This window comes from Triturus cristatus, chromosome 4_1, assembly GCF_964204655.1.
Source record: "Triturus cristatus chromosome 4_1, aTriCri1.1, whole genome shotgun sequence".
Lineage (NCBI taxonomy): Eukaryota > Metazoa > Chordata > Amphibia > Caudata > Salamandridae > Triturus > Triturus cristatus.
In genome coordinates, this window is record NC_140585.1 from 757,834,780 (window position 1) to 757,859,317 (window position 24,538).

Below are 24,538 nucleotides of genomic sequence, written 5' to 3' on the forward strand. Positions count from 1 at the left end.
TTTGTCACAAACAGATGTGGATATGATTCACTACTGGCTTTTATGCCACTATTTATACCAAAACATTTTTCAAATCTGGAATAGAAATCACTAGTGTCTTCATCTGGCTTTTGTTTACAGGCTGATATTGCACCCCAGTCTTCCTTTTTCGTAGTTAATAAACGTGGCAGTACCTGCACTAGTAGCCCTGCTAGTGCTGTAGTCTTTTCCCCAAGCCCCGCTCCTGCAGCTCGGGCCCTTTCTTCGTTTTCTAATGCTGTCCAATCTATCTTTTGGTCTCCCACCTCCCATTCCTTTTCTTTGAGTTTCTCGTAAACACCGGCGGGTAATAGGACTTTTAATATTTTCATAATGTCGGGGTAGGTATACTCTCCCATGAGTAACATGTCTTTTATCTCACGGTGGAAACCTGCTGGGTCCTTGTCATGGCTGGGTACTACTTTCTTCATTTCTAATAATTCCAGTTTAGTTATAGGCGTGTACACAAACACGCGTGTAAAGTTATTACCGTCACCTCTGATTGGGTGCACTTCGCGTAACGGGTTCTGTCTATCTATGTGATACATTTTTCTTCCCATAATGGGAACTGGAACGTGTTCTGGGCATACGAAAGTTATATACTGGTTTCGGGATTCTAGAATTTCATTAATTAAATCAGTACCTGACCCTCTCCATTTGTTCGTGAGTAGTTCTGTCAATATGTCAGGTAAGGGTCCTGGATCGGAGTGTTGGATTTTATATAATATAAGGAGGTGTTGAATCATGTATATACTAGCTAAACGCTGTTCGTATGGGTCAAGATTCAGAAACGTGTGTGCAAGTACATCATCATTGTATTCGCTGGGACTGTCAGCCCATTGTACTGCTGACCTGGCTAATTCTTGTTCGTCCATGGAATCGAGCATGTGGTACCCCCTTCGATCTCGGAGTAATTTATCAACGGCTTGGAATAGATGTTCAGGGGATCTTGTATTTAACATAGGGTTTGGAAAATGTCTATTATATTCTGGACGTATCGGACGTATCGGGTCATTAAAGCCTCTAGTATTATTATGGGGTCTTCCTCTACCTACATAAGCTATCGTTTCTAATTGTTCTGATTCTTGCTCCTCCTCTTCTTCTGATTCTACTCTGTCTGTTTCTCGTCTTTCTTTATGTATTCGTTCTACCTCCTTGCGGATCTTTCGACACATGGCGATTATACACGCCTGTCTATCATGTTTCTCTTCTGATATGTTCTGACCCCATTTGGCAAGTCTTTGCATGGTATCGTGATCTGCCCCAGGCCTGTCTTGATTCCTAATCACACAATTTATGAAAAAACGTAGTAGTTGTCTTTGTACATCCACTTTCTGGTATTCCATAGCTTCGTTAATACTTTCTGGACCTCGCCCTGTTTGGACAAAGCGATATATTTCGTCTAGGTGTTCAACCATTCCTGGTATCGTCATTAAATATAATGTAGCTCGTCGTATACGTAGTGATGATATGAGCAATTTGTCCTGTCTACCTGGCACTGGATCGTATCTACAATCCACAAGCTGTTCTTTAAACATGTCGGATGTCGCTAATTGGGGTGTACGTTGGAGTGCTAAATCTCTAAGGGTCTGTTTATTTCGCGGCGGGGTGGCAAACATGTCTGTCGTACCTCCTGTAGCACCATCTGAGGTGCTAGGCACGAAAGGATTCATTGGGCGTAGGATAGAGATTGTAGATGCGGGAAAAACTGTAGAAACGGACGGACCTGTGGGAACTTGTGTAGGAGTTTGTAGTTGCGGGGATACAGACGGATGCTCTTGGTGTTGAACACCATCGGCAAGCGGTATGTGTGGTATGGCATTAGCATACTCGGGAGCTACGTCATCTAAATAGGAGGAAAGGAAAACGTCCTTTGCTGTTTTGGGATGTGTTTTGGGATGTGCTTTTATCGGGAGCAATGGAGGAGTTAAGTCTTTTGGTATCTCCGGGGTAGCCTTAGGTAACCCTTCGGCCAGAAGAGGATACATACCATTCATAAGAGTGTTTCTTTGTCTATCTACCTGTTCTGAGTTTACTCGGGTACCTTCCTCAATTAATAGATTTTCTCGGGTTTTATTTGAATTCTCTCTACCTTTCTCTTCCTGTCTGAGCGCTTTTTCTGTACGCCTATATGATTCTTTACGCCATAATTCAATGGCATCTTTCTGTGACTGTCTGGCTTTCTTTTTCCATAATTCTTCTTCTACTCTCATGATGCAATCTGCATCCCAGGTCCCCGCTGCGGGCCATCTCTGACTCTCTGGTAACTCTCTGGTGTAGTCCACCCATAAATCAAGAAATAATACGGCGTCTAGGCCATGCTTATGATACATAAAGTACCCTGGAGTGTCCCTAGGTGGGATGGGAACAGCTTCTTCGAGTACACCTTTTCTAATTTTGATCTGTCTTAATTTCGAGAAGAGCGGCATTTTTAGATGGTTGCTAGAACACACTTTATACAGTAAACACAATAATGAACAATCATTCACACCACAATGTATAGAACGTATTAAAACATTTAACACTTAACAGTTTTACGAACGATGATAACTAATAGAAAACTAGTTACTGACATAATACTGACACTAGATAATACTTATTTATATGCAAGACATACTATATATACTGCTAAACAGTACAGATACACTGCTGAAACAGTGCAGACCGGATTTGTGTACCCAAACCCGTCTTGACCGGCACAGACTATGTGCACGTAAAATGCCTCCCCGGTAATGGTACTCACCGGGTAGCTCGGAACGGAAGGCCTCGGAACGGAACTGAAACTGGACCGGACTGGACTCGACTCGACTGGACTCGGAACTTCGGAACCTGGTGGGCCTCTGTATACCTCGGATCTTGCTCTCTCAGCTAGGCTCTGGTCGGGATACTTCGCACTTCTCACCGCCTCGTCTGGGTGTTGATCGCAGCCTCAGTCGCCCCCGCTTGGCCGGAGGGAGATACAGGAAATCCTGCAGGTACGCGTTTTTGTCCGTTCAGCTGTGGCAGGAGACCGGGCCTGCAACGCACCGCCGGCGCGTGAGATGAGAAAGTGTCCCTATTCGGGCGCCAATTTATGTGGTAAATATTTCATTACCGGTACTATTTTTTATGCGGTAAAGTCTAGTAAGAATAACTCAGTAAATATAAGAGGCAGAATCCGTGGTATTAGAGGTTCTAAAAGGCTTTATTCCTATACAAAGGAATGCAATTCGAATTGCAGGCTTCTATTCCATCACCACGAAAGTTCAGGAAGGAAGGGCATACATTATTGACAGATAAGCAGTTTTATAGAAAATGCATTACAGTGAAACAGATGCAAGAGGCGTAACAGCTGATAGTACAGATAAAATGTGCATACGTAACTAATAGAGGCGGACATATGGGCGTAATTTAATAAACGTCATTATACATGATGTCACAAGTGGGTGGATCCATAAAAGAATCCTGCAATGTCAGCAGAAATATTTGGCAGAGATGCGTGCGCAGCCGCATGACGTGTGATTGACGTGCAACTAGAGGGTGAAGGGGACTTGACATTTAGCTCTACATGTGGAGACAGAAGTCTGGGGGTCATGTCAACCTAATCCCAAATCATATCTAATATCCTATGTTTAAAGAACTGTGTTATCCAAAAGGAAAGGTCTCTAGGATAGAATCTATTCTATACTGACTGTTAGTGCGTGTACAAGCGTCTAAGTGTCTACATGAGATGCGAGGGGGTAGGAATATTCCATGGTAACGGGGCTATGAATTACTTGCATGTGGACAGCGAGGCCTGGCCCTTTGCACGGTAGCTGAAGGAATGTTTACCTAAACCACTAGACAGGAATGCATCGGATGAGGAGCGGAGCAGATAATCTTGAAGGTGAAATACAGTTTTTGGCAGGCAACAGGCTGGATCAGGCACCGTTAGCCGCGCAGGGAGTAGGACAAAGTTCATGGATACAGATGCAGGCTCAGACTGGAGCTTTCAGAGGCAGAAGGCAGGAAAAGGCTTGATGACAGAATTCAGGGCCTACTCGCCTGAATCTGTAAAATGTGGAAAGTGAACTGCATAAAGTCGGTGACCTTTCATACTTAGGAATGGAATATCTGACCCATTCATGGCGGATCTGAAAGAGGACATGTTGACGGTGGACGCACATGTATTTGCGTCTTCAAAACTGGAACTGGAGGGAACATACATGTACTTATAGCATGCACATGGAGCCGTTGGGGTCTACGATAGGGGACATAACTGATCACAAAATTCATATTTCCTCAGCTCTCTTCTGGTTCTGGTCTATATGGAGGTGGTCTCTTGTAAATCATGTCATTCAAGACCTCATCCTCATATTCATTAATTCCATATCTTTTCACTTTTGCCTCAGGAACCCTTTCCTCAACTTTTCTCATAGGACATAATCCCTCTGACATACTAGCATCTCGCCATCTCTTCATTCGATCATGATGAGTTTCACGATCATGTCTCTTTCCGAACATGTATCTGTAATTTCCTCCAGACCTCTGTTTTTCTCGCTCATGTACTTCCTCTTCCCATTCCACTAGAGCCTCAAACTGTGTCGGCCTTGGTCTTGGGTCAAGACACAACTTCTTTTCCCGTAAATTTCTCAACACGGCCAGATTAAATGAACCATGTTCTGGGAATGCTAGGACACCATCTTCTTTAGTATACCTAACCCAATTCTCCAACCATATACAGGTATGATACCCATATCTCGCAGCCATGAAGGATGCAGGCGTTTTCGTTGGAGGTAACAATTCACCTTCTCTTGTTTTAACATCTTTATCCTTGTCAAACCATTTTTTAATCTTTCCGAACAAAGATTTTTTCTTCTTCTCTTCTTGGTAATACATTTTAGCTTTTACCAAAACTTTCTAATCCCTTCCGTAATACAACTGTACAATACGATATTTTATCCAATAACAGCGCGACTCACACCAACGCACCAATCCTGGAACGTCTACGTCACCCTGTATCCCTTCCAACCCTTGCGCGGCTCACACCAACGCACCAATCCCAGCGCGAGCACTGTACTGATCCACTATCCAATCAGAGCGCGGTCTGTTTGACGTCAGCAGTCGCTGCAGTCTCTCCTACTCCTGTCTCCTGTCACTCGTCTACCCCTCCTTTACAAAATTTCTCAGTAGACTTCGTGTCAAATTCTACAAAATCTATTAGTTACAACATATAAACATCTCCATTGTCTGTTTCGCTAACCATAGAATAGTAAAGAAAATCTATTTCACAAGAATCCCGTCTTCCACTCACTTCTGTTTTCAGTACGGAATTAATACTCTCGTTGACACAGTAGCACATCCCTCTACTCTGCCCTTCTAACATGCATTCATTAACTGTTTTCTCTAGGACTGCTCCAAAGAGTCTTACAATCAACTAAATACTCATACATTCACGCACATTCACACAAGAAAATATAGTACATACACACAGAATCCTGCCTTCCCGAGAACAGCGAACAATCTGCCCTACTACAGAATTATAACACACGTTAACCAAGCAGTGTCTACCTCCGCCCAGTCCTTCAGACAAGCTCAGAGAATACCTATTACTTCTCCCGCGATAAGCTTTAACGGTGAACCTTACGGATCCCTGGGACTTAAGACCAGAGTTTCACAGATAACCTTCGCTACCATACACACTCCTTTTATACTAGAAATATATTTCTAATAGTAACACACGACGATGTCACTGATTCCGAACCCAGACAATGTGACGCGCAACTTCAATTGTCACACGTTTCTCCTGCATACATACAGGACCAACAATCCCGTCTTTCCCGAGAGCAGTATATACTTCCCTCTGCCCTACTACGGAACTGCTACCAGCTCCCAAGTTCCAGAAGCACTACATAAAACTCAACACGACGACTCCAACATATAGTATTAGTACATATACCAACATCAATCAATAATCAATAAACAAAAGCCAATGTACAAGCAATCTAATCAGATCAAGACAATCATCAAAACCATCAAATTCTGCTACCAGGAAATTGCTCCAGATCAGGGTATATAATTTCTCCCTACTTCCACGGATAGAGTAAATTCACAGTTACACGCACATACACTCACCATACACTTGGGCCCATTTTACTAACATACACTCAATTACTCTATTGTCACTGAACCTGTGGAGAGAAAACCTTCTAAACACCCTGCATCTGCACTAAGGTCGATAAGACCAAATTGACACTGTCTTGAGTCATGATTTAAACAACAATCTAAACAACAATAATCAAAATAGAGTACTCAATAATTGACAAGAAATAACCACCAACACTGTATTTAGAATAACGATAATTTATCTAAAATTAGTTCAAATGGAAAATCAATTCAAAAGCAAAATCATTATTCTCATAGTTACCTATTCTAGCTAAATGTCATAAATGGGTCAGGACAGGTCTCTCGATAGAAGTCTCTCAAGTCGCCGTCCTCACAGCATCGAAGATCCTCACCAACGCAAGTTTGGGAAGAAGTGGCCTCAAAATTCAAAACGCAAAGACACAGACCCTCTCTAGTCTAGTATATTTATAATAAATTTAACAAAAGAAAGCAACAAAAAATGTTTTAGATATCCGCTGAACCGCTGAGCAGAGCGAGCAGGAAAGGATGTAGCATCGCTACATTTGTAAAAATCTCCGCTCAGAAAAATCACAAAAATAAAAAGACGGAAGAAGGAAACTCGGATTTGCAAATGTTTCTTTTTACGTTCACATTTCCTCGGAACCAGCATTGTGATCACAAAGTTCATTGTGGCTCCCTTGTCCTCCAAGGACACTTGGACTTTCGCCCAGAACTGCTGTCCTCACGGAAACTTTTTAAAACCAGGCGAAGACTGTGGTCAGATGACTCTCGACCAGGTTCAGCAAGGCCTTCTGATCAAAATTTCATCACTCGAATGTAGGCTTTAAACGGCAGCCATTTTTCAATAGGCCAAAACAGACCATCTTAATTAAAAGAGACAAAAACAACGTTACCACAGCATAGTGATTAAACAGTGTTAACCCCACTAATACCCTTATGTGTATGTAATTATCTAGCCTTTGCAACACAGAAAAGCATTAGTACACGTTATTTCAAAAGCGTTTTTGTACTTTTAAAACAAACAACACTTAGCAATATCTATTTAATAAAACCTGCACATTATTATTAAGCACATGAATGCATTCCCACGTGTAGTTTTCTCCTGTTAGTTCGTATTGATTAATCAGAATTTCACACAAAACAAATAATTAGAGATTATAATTAATAATTTTATTCCACAACATATAGACAAACTGGAGCTTCAAAACCCGATACATTTTCAACAGAAAACTCTGCTCCAGCAACAGTACATCTGGGTTACTATATTGCTCACAAAGCCATTGTGTTTTAAAATATCTTACAGGGTTAAGACTCCCCAGTCTGCAGATAATTGTTCAGCAATTTTGAGGAGATTATAATAGTGGTAAAATAACTCTAGTGGTTAACACAGTTCTGGGAGAGTTCTGTGCTTTGTCCAGTCACAGATTTCACTCATAAAGCAGCATATAGGGTTAACGTGCCTGTTGCAAATCACGATTTGCTTTTTAATCAGATTGGTAAGTGGACTGCTGTTTTTGACATTGAGACAATTTTGTTACTTCCGGTTCATAAATTGCAATCCTAATATAGCACACTGATGGATTTACTAACAACAAGGAGCTGCATTCAAATTGTAGGTCATGGTTTTAGATCCTCCTTGTTTTTTTTCTCAATCTGTTGCTATTCTTAGATTGCAAAGAAGGGTTCCTTCTGGATGTAATAAAGTCTTATTAGTACAGATAACCACAATCAGTGCATTAGGCTTCATATCTTGACTTTGTGTGCCTCCCGTCATGTCACTCTCCATATATAATGGTTGCGAGTATGGACAGTATGTGAATCCTTTACCTTATAACTTATAACCATCAGTGTTTTATATAACATATCCTGTACTTTGAGGTACACACTTGTATGATTTATTGTGTCTTTGTGTGTGATCTAAAGTGCTCTCACACCTTACATTGGGATGTGTATTTCTATAAAAGAAATAATAAGTAGTTGCCATTCTCATCAATACTTGTGTAATTATTCACCCAGACAGATACGCCTCGCATTCTTACAGTGCAAGTACATCTCTTACATAACTGCCTCCAAATCACAGTTTCTCTTAAGTACTTGTGAAGTGATGGCATGCTGTGCGTCTTTGTTTTCTTCTGTTGCTTTGGCATATAGGAGTTAGGCTCCAGATAGCTCCCATCCATTATTATACTCAAGGAAGAAAAATATATTGCGTATAGTGAGGAAGCCAGGCTCATGAAGGTACTAAACATGGTCATGGGTTCAATCACACATGCCACTTTCTACACCTAAAGGTATGGAGCCCTATTTTACCTGGGCAAATGAACCCTAGCTAATGTTCTACCTGACTCGGTTACGTGGGAATAAGAACCGCTTTTTGGCAGCTTTTCCATTGCTAGGTACTTGGTTTCCAACTTTACCTTACTCTCCGTATGATGAAAAATCACATCATTCTACGAAGCACTTTATACTCTTTTGCACGCTATATTCTTCTCCCAGGCTACAATTTCTGTGCCCAATTTTAAGAGGGAGATTTTTTCTAATAATCACTAGGAGGGTTTGTGTTTCCTCTAGGGCTTGGAGTCCAAAACTATATGCTGCTCAGTCTTAAATTTTATTACCCAAGCACTGAATCTGTGAAGGAGATATGCACTCTAGCTCAAGGTTATGAGTTTGTAAGGACTTTTATATGTGAGCCCAAAAAGCTATCATGAAATTTTATAATTCTCAGGGATTTTAAAATATTTCTTTAAGTACTCTTACTATCTTTTAAATGTGGCGGGTAGTTGAAATTTTCATGATTTTATTGTGTTTTGATGGTTTTAAACTGTGTTTTTTATTGTGCTTTTATGGTCTTTGTGGCTGATAAAAGCTTGATGATGATGAAATACTCAAGCAAAGAGGGCTGATAGACATTTAAATAGGCCTTTGTTTTGGGCCGAGCTGGAAGTGTAATTAAGAAAGCCCCACTCACTGCCTGCACAATGCTGCTCCAAATGAAATGGAGACAACTTGTAGGCACCTCTATGTCTGCATGTTAAGTTATACATTTTTGTCAGGAAAGGTCCTCTGATATTACAGTTCCTTTTGGGTTCATCCACTTGTTCACAGCTTATAAAAGTGACAGATATGGTTACGTTTACAATAAGTACAACCATTTTGGGTCTGTTTTCATCCAAATATCTCCATTTGGTCTTTCAAATGCAATGATGCAATGTTTTTGCTTGGCGAAAATGCAAATTTCGCAACAGCAAATCATAGCAAGCAGAAGGTGAGAATAGGGTATAACTTCCTTCGCAAAACTGCCCTGCTGTTGTTCCTTCGTAAGGTGTATAAATAGTATTGCGACACAGTCATTATGCTCTGGCTAAGCTAAATGCTGAGCAGTGAAGGTGAAACCCCACTAACTGATGATGTAATTGTCAGCTGCATTATTGTAGCAGCAGGAAACAGGACAAAGGCATTCAGAAACTGGTACTCCTATATCTCGTTTGACACTTCTGGAAAAAAAGGAACAACTCCGGGCAGCTAAATGCTTATCCATTTTCTTTATGATCACTTCTAAAAAATGTTACGCAAGCCATCATAATCTTTAGGTTGCCAGACTGTTTAGCTGGTACCACTGCTCCCCTATACCATTCCAATAGGTCAATGGCTATTCTTTCTGAAAAGTTTCTATATTTCATCAATTTCTTTCAGCTGCTTTCCCTTTGGTGGCCTATTTGAGAGCAGTGTTTGCCAAGCGGATTGCAAATTTGCCAAGACTCCACATTTAGAAGAACATTTCCAGATTGTGGTTGATGAATCCGAGGACACGCATAGCACCACCACGGTCTTCAAAACTGAGGATCAGCTTCAACCCATGCTTTCCTCACTGGGGATAGATGGAGAGACAATTGATGCTGGGAGTGTAATGACTGACTGCACTTATGTAGTAATTACTAAGCAAGGAGGTCCCTTTGTATACTGGTTATGGTGCTTCTACTGGCACACCCCTGTGGGGAGTTGGATGAGGAGGGCACTAGGCCATGTTTACCCTTGATGTTATAACAATTCAGCTTCATTAATCTCAAGCCTGTTACTTTGCATTGTATGAGCTTATCCTCTCAAACGGGAAGCTGATAAGGTAGACTAGGTCTGTGGCGTGGATTCAAAATTGTGATTTACTACATAGAGAGTATGTGCTTCCTTATCCTGGATTACAACTCTAAGGGCCTTATGTACTAACACATTTTCCCATAGACATAGAATGGGTAAATTCCTTTGATACATCTGGCCCTAAGTGCCTAATTATGCTGCAGACCAGAGCCAGAGTATTAAAGTTCTCCCTCTCTAGAGTCTACTTTTTCTTTCTCAGAACCTGTCAGGGCACTACATAGAATGACTGGTGAGAGTAACAGAGGAATTTGAAATTAACAATAGACAGTAAAGAAACATGCTTAGGCAAAGGGAAGTACATCATACGTGGGAAGGGGAGTGAGCTGACTTAAGATAGTGAAGAAACAGTGTAGAGGGTAATGGTGAGTCTGTGTCCTGGGTGACTTGCATGTTTTTGAAGATCATGCAGGCATTTTAGTAAAACTGCAAAGCTGCTTACATAGATTTTCTTTGAATGACTGAGTACTGATTTGCTGAGTAAGTTTTGTGTTTTTGTAGACAATTTATCCATGGCCCTCATGAATCATGTCATTAAAATGTAATTAATTTTCAGCTAATTTAATGATTTACTCACAGTAAAGACTGTGGTGAGGTCAGCACAAGAGGCCATTAGTGGACTGTTATACCTCAGCAATAGCTCAGGAGGGTAAATTTAGCAGGATCCAAAAACATAGTTCACCTTCACTAATATTGAATTTGCCAAATTGGCCACATTTTGCGACCAAAGTTAAACCCATCACCTGTCTCTAGTCACAACCGTGCACACGATTCAGAGGAAGGCTGCTACCTCCTTGTTTGCTGGTTCATTAATAACCTCCAATATGCTCTCGCATTTTATATTGTTAACATAGAAAGCTCTCTTCCCTCAGTTAGTTTCAGGCAGTATACAGAGCAAGGGATGCAAAATAAAGTTATCTATCATGCGTGCTCAATTTGAAGAGCATTATCAGTGGCAGCAAAGCACTTTGCCTAAACAAATCAAAACTTTGGAATTAAATTCCACCAGGAAGGTGGTAGACGAATGTGGCATTCTGATCATGGCAATAATTGCATCATAAAAGAACACTGTATATGGCAATGCAGGCGGTGGATGCCCTTGCCTGAAGTGCACTGAAACTGGCACAATGTGAGATGTGACATACACATGTAGTCTTCAGCCTTATCTGTTAAGAGGTTTCTGATTTGCATCACTGAGGCTATAAGTGTATATTTAAGAACCAAAAATGTTCTTTTGTGAAGCTGACCACAGTGACTGTGTGGAAGTATGTGCATCCTGATGCATGACACTTTGAGCGCATAACCACCACAAGTTCAGAGAACCCTTCTCCTTCCATCATATAACTTCCAATTTGAAAATGGGTCAATGTATTTTTCATATGCACAGTGTGTTCTCAGTGAAGGAGAAAAAAGAATGGTTTGAAGCTAAATGTGGCAGGTGGACAACTGAAGGCCAGTAACTGGTGTGGGAGTATGATCCCACTCTTTTAGGGGAAGAGACATGACAGCACCGGTATACCCGGTACCAGCTAACAGAGCCCTGGCATTACAAAATGGATGCTGCCAGCCACAGACACGAGTCTGCCCTCCTGCTGCTGGACAAAACTCTGGCAGGGGAGGCCTGGACAATAGGTTTCCTGGCACAGGGAGGTGTCCCCACCTCCCAGACAGGCGTTAGTGTATTGGAGCTGGGTGGGTGCACTCCAAGAGTGCTTTGAAGTTCAGCACTGGGGGCACATTTGGTGTCCCTGTGCATAGTCCAGCTCAAACCGGTTTCAGGGCCTACCAGCCTCTTCTCTGGCGTGAAACTGGACAAAGGAAATGGGTGTAGCCACCCCTCTTTCCTGACCCTCCCATAGGTGGGTCCCTAGAGTTTGTCCTACCCCTTCCTTGGGTATAAGATAAGTATCCCTGGCTTAAGGATTTTAGATTACACCTGGACGAAACTCTGATACTGAATCCTGGAAATTCGACGATCTACATTGAACTAGTTGACTGAAGAATCTCCCTTGGAGTAAAGGAGTTACTCTCCTGCAAGGCCGGCACCAAAGACGCATCTGACCAGTTTGAATCTCCGAAGCTCCTGAGGACTCCGAAGAAATTTGCAACACAGGAGGTGGGTTTCCGTGGTCTTAGAGTTTGATCACAGCAAGTCTGAGGCCCGTATCCCTTGTGGCGACCGTGCAACCCGAGCCCCTGGACACCGCGTCACTTTGCAGAAGAATCAGCTTTCCAATGACTCCTGCAGCTGAGCTTTGGGTTACTTGTAGCCCTGACCCAGAGCATCATTTGCACCAAAGATTGCCGTGTTCCGTGAGCTAGCCCTTTGTGTTTTCTCTCGAGGTCCCTTCACGATCCCTGGTCCATCGACTGGTGGGTCTCTGTGAAGGCAACTTTAAATTTAATGGGGCCTCCCTGGTTGCTCCAGACGTGCCCTGACTCTCCATTGCTTGGGAAGTCCCCAGGACCTTGATGGTACGCACCGAAGCATCTTTTCTCTTCCTGCATGGGTTGCTGTTGCCAAGGCTTGTTGTGTTCAATCCGAGCACCGACACTGCAGCACTCGACATTCCTTATGGGACAGCTCGAATCCAGATCCTGGTTGTCGTCAATGCCTCCTGGTCCTCGTGGCTGCAGAGTCAAGCTTCACTGCTTCGCACCTGAAACACACGACATCGGTGGGCATTCGTCTATCGTGCCCCTAGTCACTGGCAAGTGACCCAGACTCTGTCCCCTCTGCTTTCAGGCTCTTCTGATCTTCAATCCAGGCTTGGATCATACCAGACACTTTTCTTCTTCCCGGCAGCAGCACTTTGCAGCAGATCACCATTAAAATAAACAACGATTCCCGACACCATTTGACACCTATGCACTCGGCTTCCCTGGGTGAGGTAACTCGAGTACCACGGTGCTCCCATGGGTGCTGGCCCTAGAACCCCCTAAGTCTAAAGGGGTTTGCTCAAAGTCCTCTCCTAAGTGTCCTTAACTTCTAAAATTCCAACCGCGACTTTCCCATAGAATAGTATGGGGCTTGCGCCTGTGTTCTCACACTGCACGCGTCCCCTGTGGGTCTCCTATGTCACTACCTTGGGTGGTTCCTTGGGGTCCCAGCGATTCTACGTGCTCTAGGCACTGTGTCTAGTCAAGTCGTGGTTCTTATACCACTTTCTTAATATATGGTTTGGTCCGCCCCTAGGGCCCATTGTATATTGTGCTATTTATTGTCGTTTTAGAACTGTATTATTGTGTGCCTTCCTCTCTAACTTCATAAAGAGGTTAGTAGAGAGTGTTTAGAAATAAATACATATATTTTATATGTATACCTTGTGTGGTTCTCCTTTCATTTAGTTATTCAAGAGGTTATAATCTGGAAAACCAGGCTGCTTTACACTCCATCAAGACTTAAACCTAATCATTAATAAGGGTTGTTTGGACTGGTGCAAGGTGCCCACTATAACTAGTGGACAGCATATGCCAGGCCAACTTCTCACAACAATGATCTTGAGTGGATGATGTGACAAAAAGGAGTGTGAGCAGGATCTCAAGGGTTATCAGCAGGTCAAAGAGGATTTATCTGTGGTGCATTGTCTGCTAATAAGAGGCAGCAAATAATTCCCTCAAGGGACCTGAGAGACAAACTGATGCATAACGCTAATGCAAGTCACATGGGGATTGCTAAGACTAAAGAGAGGATAAGGGAGTCATACTGGTGGCCAGCGATGGAAATGCAGTTGGAGATAGTAGTTTGTGAGTGTATTGAATGCAGGTGCAGTTATAAGATTTAGAAATGTAGGATGCAGCCAATGGTGGTGAGGGAGCAAGCTGTCGGTCCATGGTCTGACATTTTGATTGATTTCTTGGGTCCTGTGAAACTTAAGTCCCAAGATAGGTATGTGATCCTGTGCATGGATATGGGTTCCCACTGGCCTCACATTAAAGTAGTTAATTTGGTAGAGTCTAAGGCAGTTATCGAGTTTTTGGAAGAATGTTTTGAAAGAGAAGGAATCCCTCACTTTTGTCAGATAATGGGATCCAATTCACCTCAAGAGTGATGGAAGAATTTTTAAGTGCCAGAGGTATTCAACATAAAGTAACCGTGTTGTAGAAAGGTTTGTGAAGGTATCAAAAGAGACATTACAATGAGCCATTGCCTCTGGAGAGATTTGAGAACTAAATGTATAAGTTTTTATGCCTCTTAGCTGACCTTTCTTATTTTAAATGGTAAATACTCACAAAAATCAAAATAACAACACAAACAATTTTCCCCATCAATACAATGTCTACACACAAATATTGCTTTTTTTCTTTGTTTTTTTTATTTTAGTAAGAAGCAAAAAGTTTTTTTTGTATATCAAAAATAGGTTCATATTACATTTCCTTTTTTTTGTACTTAACAGAAACTCTAAAGATGAATAAATATAAGTAAACAATGATGTGAATAACTATTACCTTGGTGTCAAAGAACTACTATGAACCATTGGAAGTGCCCCTCATCAAGCAAACATAAATATCTTCATTCACAACTAGCTATCTGATCTTGTGTCACAACAATCATACCATACACAAAGAAATATACACACAGGGAATTGTAAAAACACACAACTGGATAGATCTTTTTACACATTAGTCTCACAAACTGTCGAGTTTTACTTTGATGACATTAACAACAGGCTGGATTTCTTTTCTCATTGGGTTATAGTTGATCCATTTAGTGCTTGTTGTCCAGTTGTGAAATAGCTGGTCTACGTACGTTTCGGTGAAAGTGTAACTATGATCACCTTCCTCAGGACCATCAAAGAGTAAAAAGGGAGAGAGGGGACTTTTATTCTGAAAATATAAACACATTATATATAAGATATAGGGAAAATTGAAGTACTCAATGTTTCATTTATAGCAACTATTTGGATCTATTTATTTATAATTGCTTATACATGCAGGTCTCAGCAACGAAAGAGAGAGGGAAACCTTCCAGGTGGAAGAAGATAGAAAGTGAGTTCACACCCGTTTGTGATGTAGAGAGCTCTATTTAACGTTTAGAGACAGAAAGCCATATCAATCTTGATTTAATACACCCATTGATTGAAAGGAGAAAGAATAAATTAGCCCAAATACCCTACATTAGATTGAAACTGATTGTTACTAAAAAATACCTGTTTGCAAAAGACAGATGGTCATTTTATGTCTTAGTAGGCCTTAGATGCCGATTCTTTTAGGGCGTCTGTCATATGGGACTTGATCCAGTATCGTCCTGATCTGTTAATAGTTAAGATTAAGTCAAATTAGAAGGGTATTCTTATTTCTTTTAAGGGGTTGTAACTCAGATAAGAGATGTGAGAACTAGCCATGATGGAGAAAGTATGTGAGTATAGATTCCACTGGTGAGACTCTGTTTCGTTTGTGTAAAGGGAGGATTGCCAACACAGAAGTTACTCCTTTGTGGGTGACGGTGAAGAGAAGTTTGGTGGATGATAAGGTGGGTTGTGCAGAAGGGTGAAAGAGAGAGAGAAGGAGAAGATGGAGAGAAGGAAGCTTTGGTATGACAGACGCAAGGCTGTGAAAACGACTGTTGTGGTTGTTGGTGATTGGGTAAAGATCAAATCCCCGAGGAGAGATGAATGCACCTCCAAATTCAGTCACCCATTCAGAGTCATTAAGGTCTTTAGAAATGCGGTGAAAACCGATTACCACAGGATTTAGAATCTAAGGAGGGTGATGAAGTGTTAAACTTGTGCTGTGTCTGGAACTGATCTTGGAGTGCCTGAACATGTAACTGAGGGGATAGTTGCAAGACCCCTTCATACAAAAAAGGTTCCTCTTTGCTTACAGGATTATGTTTGTTGATTTGAACTTAGGGGCTAAAGTTATTCTTGCCTTATTGTTCACACATATGTTATAGCTATACTTTGGTTTATTTCTGTATTGTTAGTATTGTGTGTGTAATGGGCTAGAGGTGATGTGGTGTTCTGTATCATTAAATTCCAGAATGTAAACTGGTCACCAAGGTGTAATGTTGGAACAGTGATTGGTGTCAGTTGTACTGGTCTTTTGTGTGGATGGGGTCTCAGCACAGATGCTACTTAAGTAAAGAAGAATACACCCTCAACGGTGACTCTAAGCTTTTATTGAAGACTATACCTCTTTATTTATGCAATTGTAAAAGTTAAGATTTGTAAGGTGTTTCTTGTGAATCCAGTATTAAACCAAGTACCTAACAAGTAGAAGTGGAAATAATAATAAAAGCAATATCATCTTGAACCATCTTTTAGTTTGGCAAAGGGAACTCTACGCATCCAGGGAACTGTCAGAGACTAGAATGGAGATTTCAATACTGAACATTAGAAGAGTTTCATAACATATCTTCCTGAGGCAATTTCCCCTCCCCCTTTCTGATATAACCATTAGCCACAGATTTGTTCTTCTGGACTGATTTTGAGGATTCTTTGTTTTAGTTTGGATACTGCTACATTAGCTACTTCAAAGTGAGCAGAGATGGTAGTCTACAATGCATGTATTCTTTGGTCCCCCTGGGTTAGTTTAATGAAATACAATTCAGGCCAATTGGCTAGTGTTTCAGCTTTGCAGCTCAACTCCATCCTTACAGTCCTTGCTTGACTTTAAATGTAAAATTTCTAGCATAATTTATGTTATCGCTGCCTTGATGGAGAGGGCCGAACCCATCCCTAGCACCCAAATTCCTGCTACAGCCCACAGATACCACCTTTATCCCAACCCCATCTATAAACTGGACTCTAATTTAGTTTAGTTTACTTTAATACTTAGTTTATTTTGGTCTAAAAAACGTATAAACTTAATAAATCAGTTATGTAAGCTAAGTGTTGAAATCTGTTGAAAACTTTACAATTGCTATACATGCACGTAATTCTTTACCGTTCAAAAAATTCCATTATTTCATTTTCGTTAATTTTATCATATTTGGCAGAACAACACCTCAACTATTTATAACACCAGATTATTGTTCCTTTGCACTAAAACATGATGTATAGAAGAGCATACCGCGCTAATATGGTCAGCGATGTTTGTAGTCCTGCTGCCGTGTGGTCCATAGATAGGAGGTGATCCGCATAAAAGATGCTTGGACATTAATCTTCCCAAGATGATGTGCATTTGATAGATGAGCATTCAGTAATGAAAAAAATCACTTACATAGATGTTGAATAAATATGGCTCTAAGACGCAACCTTGTCTTACTCCAGAATGGCAAGATATCTTATGTGTACTCTAAGTGGTTTTTATTGGTTTGATAACCAAGTGTTGATATATATTTCGTCTAATTGATGTACTAGATTGTTAGTGCACCTATTTTAAGCAATTGTATGCATACTTTGTGTAGATACACAATCAAAAGCCTTGACAAAGTCTATAGAGGCACAATGTAGCTGATTTGCCCCTTGAATGGGGCATGCATTGTTATTGTTGCTAATGACATTGATTATGCATTGTTTCTTCAAATTCTGTTCGGAAATGTAAGACTGTTATTGTTGTTTCACCAATCCAATACCTCATTCAGAAGCATGCATGCAAATATGTTTAATTGCTTTTGTAGTATAGACAGTAGCTGGTAGTTGTTAGGGCTTTGCCTCAGTTCTTTTTTATGTAATGCCACCACTCTCACCCCTTTCCATTAGTAAAGTATCTTTCTGATTTCGCAGTAAACATCAAAATTGCATCATTAGTAATTGTGCTCACAAGGTTAGGCTAACTACAAATGATTGAGTGGCCATTCCTATCCAAGAAAATGTAAATCCTGGATGCTGGTCAAACCTCTAAAGTTCAATATTCTTAAAACTGGATTCCTTCTCAGGTCTCCACTTTGATGCAAACTTCCCATCCAAGTCTGGCTTTACCCTGTCAATATTCTGGTTTGCAACCCACAAATAGTGGATGCTGTATTCACATACAACAAAGCCTAAGCTTCTAACGCCATGGCAAAAAGTACTCACCATCAACTCAGGCTGCTGAGAGGACTTGGAGCATACATTCCTGTTGACATCATCAAAACTGCTGCCCAACTTGTAGTTGATGAGAGGATAGACTATGGCAATTCATTGCTCATGGATCTGCCCAAAATCTACCTGACACCACAGAAGGCAGTTCACCAGGCAGTTGCTAGGTTGGTCTCGGGTATCGTTGTGACCCTATTTCCCTGTATTACTCATGTTAAATGACTGTAGTCTGAAGCTAGGAGCTTCTTCAAACTAGCATGCTTTGTCCACAAATTCTTCACCCTGGTATCCTCAGCTACTTCAATCAAAAACAGATTATCTCAAGATGCCACCAAGTGCTCCAGAGAGCAGACAACCTGCTACTTGAAACCTCCCTCCTTCAAAAGAAAAAGGCACTAAATGATTTCTTATCCAAGTGCACCCAGAGGATCTCAAACTCCATCCCTTCATTCATCGGAATGATTCCCGGCAGCAAATCATTCAAATGAGAACGAAGAACCTATGGTTCCAGCACGATGTTAACTCCTAATGTAGCAAAATTGTTCAATTTCAACTAATATGTAGCCAACATTTTGGAGTCTTCCTATGTTAGGCATATGTTCATAACTTATATACACTCCTTATTCATGTTCATAATCCAAATGAACCCCTATTTTAAATAGATATTTAGGTGAATATATGATTATGGGGATTATTTAGACTTGGTAGGGCAGGGTACTTTAAATAGGCTCCTTACTGTAAAACGAGTTTCCCCCACTTTATTTAGGTTTGCGTGAATTGTACTGCATCTACCAACTGAGTCTCTGATTTGACCGCAGTGACCTTTGACTGACAGCCTGACTGACATTGGGCCGTTGGTCAATCAACATCAGACCATCCAGAAGATTGAGGTTCCGACTTTTATACCTCATCCTGTACTGTTTGGGAAAGCCTATCGGTCCCGAACAGGAAATATAATTAATGATCTCTATGCATTGGGAAAAACCTCCCAGCACCTCAGGGACATTTTTTTTTCCAGTATAAAATTCCTGCTGTGGGAGGGTTATTTTTTTGATCAACAAAAAACTTTGCTATGCAGGGACAATAAACATGCTGTCATCATGGCAAAACTGTAGTGCCTTCAAAGGAGCTGCTGTGGTGGTGGTTCCTCTGAAGGCATACACATCTCATACTTAAGTTTTGGTGGGATGTAATCTGCCATGTCAGTAGAGTACATGCATCCACCAATCTAGCGGAATGGAGTAGAGCGCACCACTCCTAAATATGCTCTGAAGTATCCCTCTCACTTGAACCTCCATAAAATGTGTATATCACGCTCATAACATCAAGTCATTTCAAAACTTCTACACAATGTACAAGGTTCATTATATGTCTTCTGCAGCGTTGCTCTTTGCTTATCAAGTGCAAATTGTACCACTGCCATCTGTGAATCGCTCTGCCACACTTTACAGGTCTTACTAGCGAATCAGAAAATACAAAAAAATAAATGAAATACGTATGTGCCTACTCCCTAGAGACTCCAGCATGCCATATTAAAATATTGTCTTATCAAGTCAACGTACCCCTTTTCTTTGTCTCATGAACAAGCTCAAAAGCATTGTTTGCTCAGGATAGTTCACTGCTTACACAGGGGCGGCCCCTCCGTAATGGTGGAAGTCTGCCGCCCCACTCGTCAGTCACAGAAAAAGAAAATGATAAAACATCATTTGATTTTTCTGTGACTGCCTTACACATGAGTGTAGCCCGGAGGGCAGGGCGGTGAGGAGTGGTGGGCACTTAGAAGTGTGCATGCATGTTCACTTAGAAGTGCGCATGCATGTTTGGCTGGTTGGCTGTCCTAGGCCGGCCAAACATACATGTGCATTTCTATGTCTGTGTTCACAGCCAGTTTGGAGAAATGGCGCAGGCTCCCAGGGACTGTCTGAGGGGCAGAGCAGGCCAGTCAGATGAATCCTGGCTTGGGTAGGGAGCCTGCGTTCCCAGAAACTGCAGGGAAAGTCCCGAGGTGGACGTCAGTAGAAGCAGCGGCTGTGGTAGCAGAAGAAAAGGTAAAATTTTAAGAATGATTAGTTCCCCCTCCTGCCCCGCCCCACCCCACCCGTCCCCCACCACCCACTTTTCATGTATGGTGGCCGCTACTGCTCGTATTGGTGTACTACAGAAAGGTGACAGGTTAGAGCCAGTCATTCATTTAATAGACTTGTACCGCAGACAGATCAATGGAAAAGGTGCAAAGTTCTCAATTTAAAATATATGCAGAGTCTTTTTCGAGCACCCCAACCATGTCTATATCACACAAGCATTAGACTGGAATACTACATATTAATGTAGGTGATCCATGTTACTGTGCCGTATCGTTGGTTTGCTGAAAAAGTTGATACACCCCTTATAACATGAGAAAGGCTGCTAATAGACTGCACCAAGGAAAGGACATATTCATCAGCAGAAGTCTAGGACTGGGTCCCCATTATCTAAATTGCTGCCTGTTTGCCAAGTAGCACATCGCAGCATCTTCTGTTTTCTCTAGCAGTTCTTAGACATCTTCTATTCACCTCATGCATTGGAAATGTCATGAGTCTTGACAGCATTAAAATCTTGCATTGCTTAGATTCTTAAAAGTTCTGATATATCCTCCCTGAATGCTCGCATTGCAATGATGTATATGTTCTATATCATACCTTCAGACTCATAGAATTAGTATATCTTGTCCAAGGTACCTTAGCTGTTTTTAATGAATAATGTTGTAGAGTTAACAGGCATTCTTTCACCCTGTAATACACCTCAAAGATCCAGTTTACTTATATCCCATTGATCTGCTTTGTAACATGTGAATCTCAGAGAATTAGCATCATCCACTAATGCACCAGAAAAAAAGCACTCACCATCAACTTAGGCTACAGAGAGGTCTTAGAACATACATTCCTGTTGACATTCCCAAAACTGTTATCCATCCTCTAGTCAAGAGGATAGACTATGGCAACACATTGTTCATGGATCTGCCTAAAATCTACCTGACCCTGCAGAAGGCAGTCCTTCATGCAGTTGCTAGGTTGGTCTCAGGTACAGGACATTATGTCCCCACTTCCCCTAGATTGCTCATTGTTAAATGGGTCCAGATTGAAGTTTCTTCAGACCATCAGCCTTTGCACATAAGTCTCTTCACTACCATACCTCTAGCTACTTTGAGCAAAAACTGAACACCTCAGGATGCTACCAAGTGGTCCGTAGTGTAGACACCCTCCTGCTTGAAACCACATCCTTCAAAAAGAAAAAAATCTCTAAATTAATTTTCCTCCAGGTGCACCCTGAGGATCTTGAACTCCCCCTCCCCCCCCCCCCCCCATCAGGACAACTAGCAGCAGACAATCATTCAAATGACAAGTGAAGCACTGATTGTTCCTGCACCATGTTAACACCAGCGATGTGTTTCAATTTCAATCTAACATCTAGTCAATATATTGGAGTCTTTGGAGTAAAACACATCTCACCACAGGGGAGCCATCAGGGGTCAGGTGGCAGCTGTACACTGAAAGGAAAGCCCTTTGGTTGTAGGCAGGAAAATGACAACCTGCTAAAAGTGGTGTTTCCAAAATAGTAATTTAAAATCCAACTCGACCATTAAGTTGGATTTTTAAAATACTATTAAAATGAGTTCTTGAAATATTTTCCAGCTATTACCAAACTGAAGTTACCACTTCTTAAGTGTAATAGTGTAAAGCAGTGTTAACCTATGGGAGTGCCTGCATTGCCACAGTGAAAAACGAATTTCGAGGTTTGTCACTGCCAGGACAGGTAAAACAATAAATATACATGTAATGCTGTCAAATACCATGCAACCTGCCCTCTGGGCATTTAAGTCCTATCTTAAGGATGACCCATAAGTATTAAAAAAGGAAAGATTAGGCCTGGCAAAAGGTTTATTTTGCCAGGTCGAAATTGAAGTTTTAAAACTGCACATTCAGGTAGCAGTGGCAGGCCAAGTTAAGACGTGTTTTTCCGTGCTCCTTTAGTGGGTGGAACAATGAGTGCTGCAGCCTACAGGTAGCCTTTAATTTACAGGCCTTTCGCCTTACCATATACTAGAGACTTAAGTCAATGGCATGTGCCAATCTGGTATATACCAATTTTTCCATGGTTAACATGGAGAGCAGAAGCACTTTTCACTTTTTAGCTGTAGTAAGGTGTGCAGAGTCTACAGCCAATAAAAACAGGATTCAGTTAAAGGACAATAACTCCCAAGGCACAATGCAGGAAGGAGGGCACATTTCCAACACTAATAGAATAGAAAAGTCCTTTTTGAGTATTTCAACCATCTCTATATCACATCAGCATTAGTTTGAAATAAAATGTGATAATGTAGCTGGTCCACATTATTCGTCAGGAGCATTGGTTTGCCGAAAAAGCTGATACACCATTTATATTATAAGTCGGGCAGGTAATAGATTTCACCAAGCACAGGATGAATTGCAGCTTTGGGACATGAGGAGTACACTCTCACACCAGCCAAGGGTCCCCAGGACCTTTGGGGCACCACTTGGGGGTTAGTACTCCCTCCAGCAGAGACCAGCAGCACGGCCAAGAGCATCAAGTGTCACCAGGAGTAGTCTAGGACTGGGTATCCATTAGTTAAATTGTGGCCTGTTTGCAGAGCAACAGGGCACACAGTCTGTATGTGTATAGCACATCCAAGAGGCTACTGCACAGTGAGGGAGGTGTAGTCTCCTCCACCTCTTTGATTGTATGCTGTAAGTTGGTTCATTGCTTAAAACATCCTTAAAGGGTCTTCAGAAGGCCCCAGACAAACTAAGGCCACGGTGCACAGTCACAAGGGCAGAAAGTGGTGCTGTGGCTGCAGTTGTCTCAACATACAGGCGAAATGACACACCAAGCTTGTTGTTGATGAGTGCCAGAATGCCCTGTGACGGCAGCTGTAGGTTCGTAGGACCATCCTGTTCCAATCCCATCTATTCCTCCGCCGAAGGGTGTAAGTTGTAAAACACTCCCCTAGGTTTCCCCACTGTGTTCACTTTAATGAGGAACACAGACTCAATGCTTATCCCATGATAGCCCAAGAGCGAGGTGGAGGTAAATCTTCTATTCTTATATGCTTTAGGAGCAAACTATGGATATGCATCTTGAAATGCACTGGCAGAGAATCTCTACCAGCATACTCAGGATTATTGAGAGCCCTTCAAGGGCATACGTATAATTCAATAATGGATGCACTAATCTCCAAGGCAAATGAAATGATACAAGCTGAAGATTTAGTTTCATGACCAGCTTTAACTCACAATCTTTCTATACTAAGACCCAATCAAAGAGAATTCCTTGCTGCAAGTCCTCTGTAAATATCTAACACTGAAGTGGCTTTAGATAGCAAAAAGATACCTAACATTATCAGTTACACCTAAATAATTACATAATATCTATCAGGACTTAACCAATTAGTGAAACATTGTCACACATCAAATCTAAGAAATGCGGACAGCCTTACATTCAAGAGCACATTTACATCCATTCGATTGTCTTAAAAACGCAGATTTATAAATTCACTTCTTGAATTAGTCACTGATTGACACACCGTTACCTCAGAACTGAGATATACTGAACATATGTAGGAGCTGCAGAGCAAGGTCTACCTCCTACCAAAACAGGTAATAATGATGCATTTTATCTACCTAGGTATGTCCCAACAGGAGACTAAGCAATGCGCTTTAATGTCAAAAAGGATATAATCCTTGCACATTTCTCTGAACTGCAGCTCCCTTTAGAAAGTGGTTTTAGAAAATGACACTGTGGTTCTGAGGAGGGTAAGGGGACATTTTGGCATCTAATATATTCTGTTGATACTCAGAAAAAATAACTAAGCAATATTTTACAGCATAAAAAAACCACATAATTCAGAAACAATAGAAATCCAAACCAGGCTCAAATCCAAGAACGCAGAGCGTTGCTGAGATACATGCATGTGGCCACAGCCATTAATAATGTATCATTCTCCTTCATTATAGAATAGAGAGTCACCATTTACAGATTTGTCTGGTTGCAGCTTGCAATCCACTGAAGCAGAGGCTCAAGTGCTGCTCATAGCAATGTTAGTATCTGCTTTCGGTGCAGTCAGTCAATAGCATCATTTCCCTTTAGGATTGTCCTGCAACCCACAGTTTCATCGTGTGAAGGATTATAAAGCAATATTATTTCATTTCCAGCAATGTGTATATTTCCTTCAAATGCCTGAGACTTTCTGATAGCTCAGTGTTTTAAAATGACTCAAAAAATTAAATTAAGCTGCAATTTGA

General features: G+C 41.4%; 1 protein-coding gene across 1 annotated transcript in view; it reads right to left on the reverse strand.

Annotated features, from left to right (window-relative positions):
• The window catches only part of LOC146855494 (uncharacterized), a 41,744-nt gene extending 22,594 nt beyond the window's left edge, over nucleotides 1-19,150 (reverse strand). The window contains exons 1-2 of the mRNA XM_085651148.1: nucleotides 19,085-19,150; nucleotides 14,926-15,102 (exon numbers count right to left, since the gene is read on the reverse strand). Coding sequence (XP_085507274.1) covers nucleotides 14,926-15,102; nucleotides 19,085-19,150 — 243 coding nt within the window. The remainder of the gene's footprint in view (nucleotides 1-14,925; nucleotides 15,103-19,084) is intronic.
• Between the last annotated feature and the right edge of the window lie 5,388 nt (nucleotides 19,151-24,538).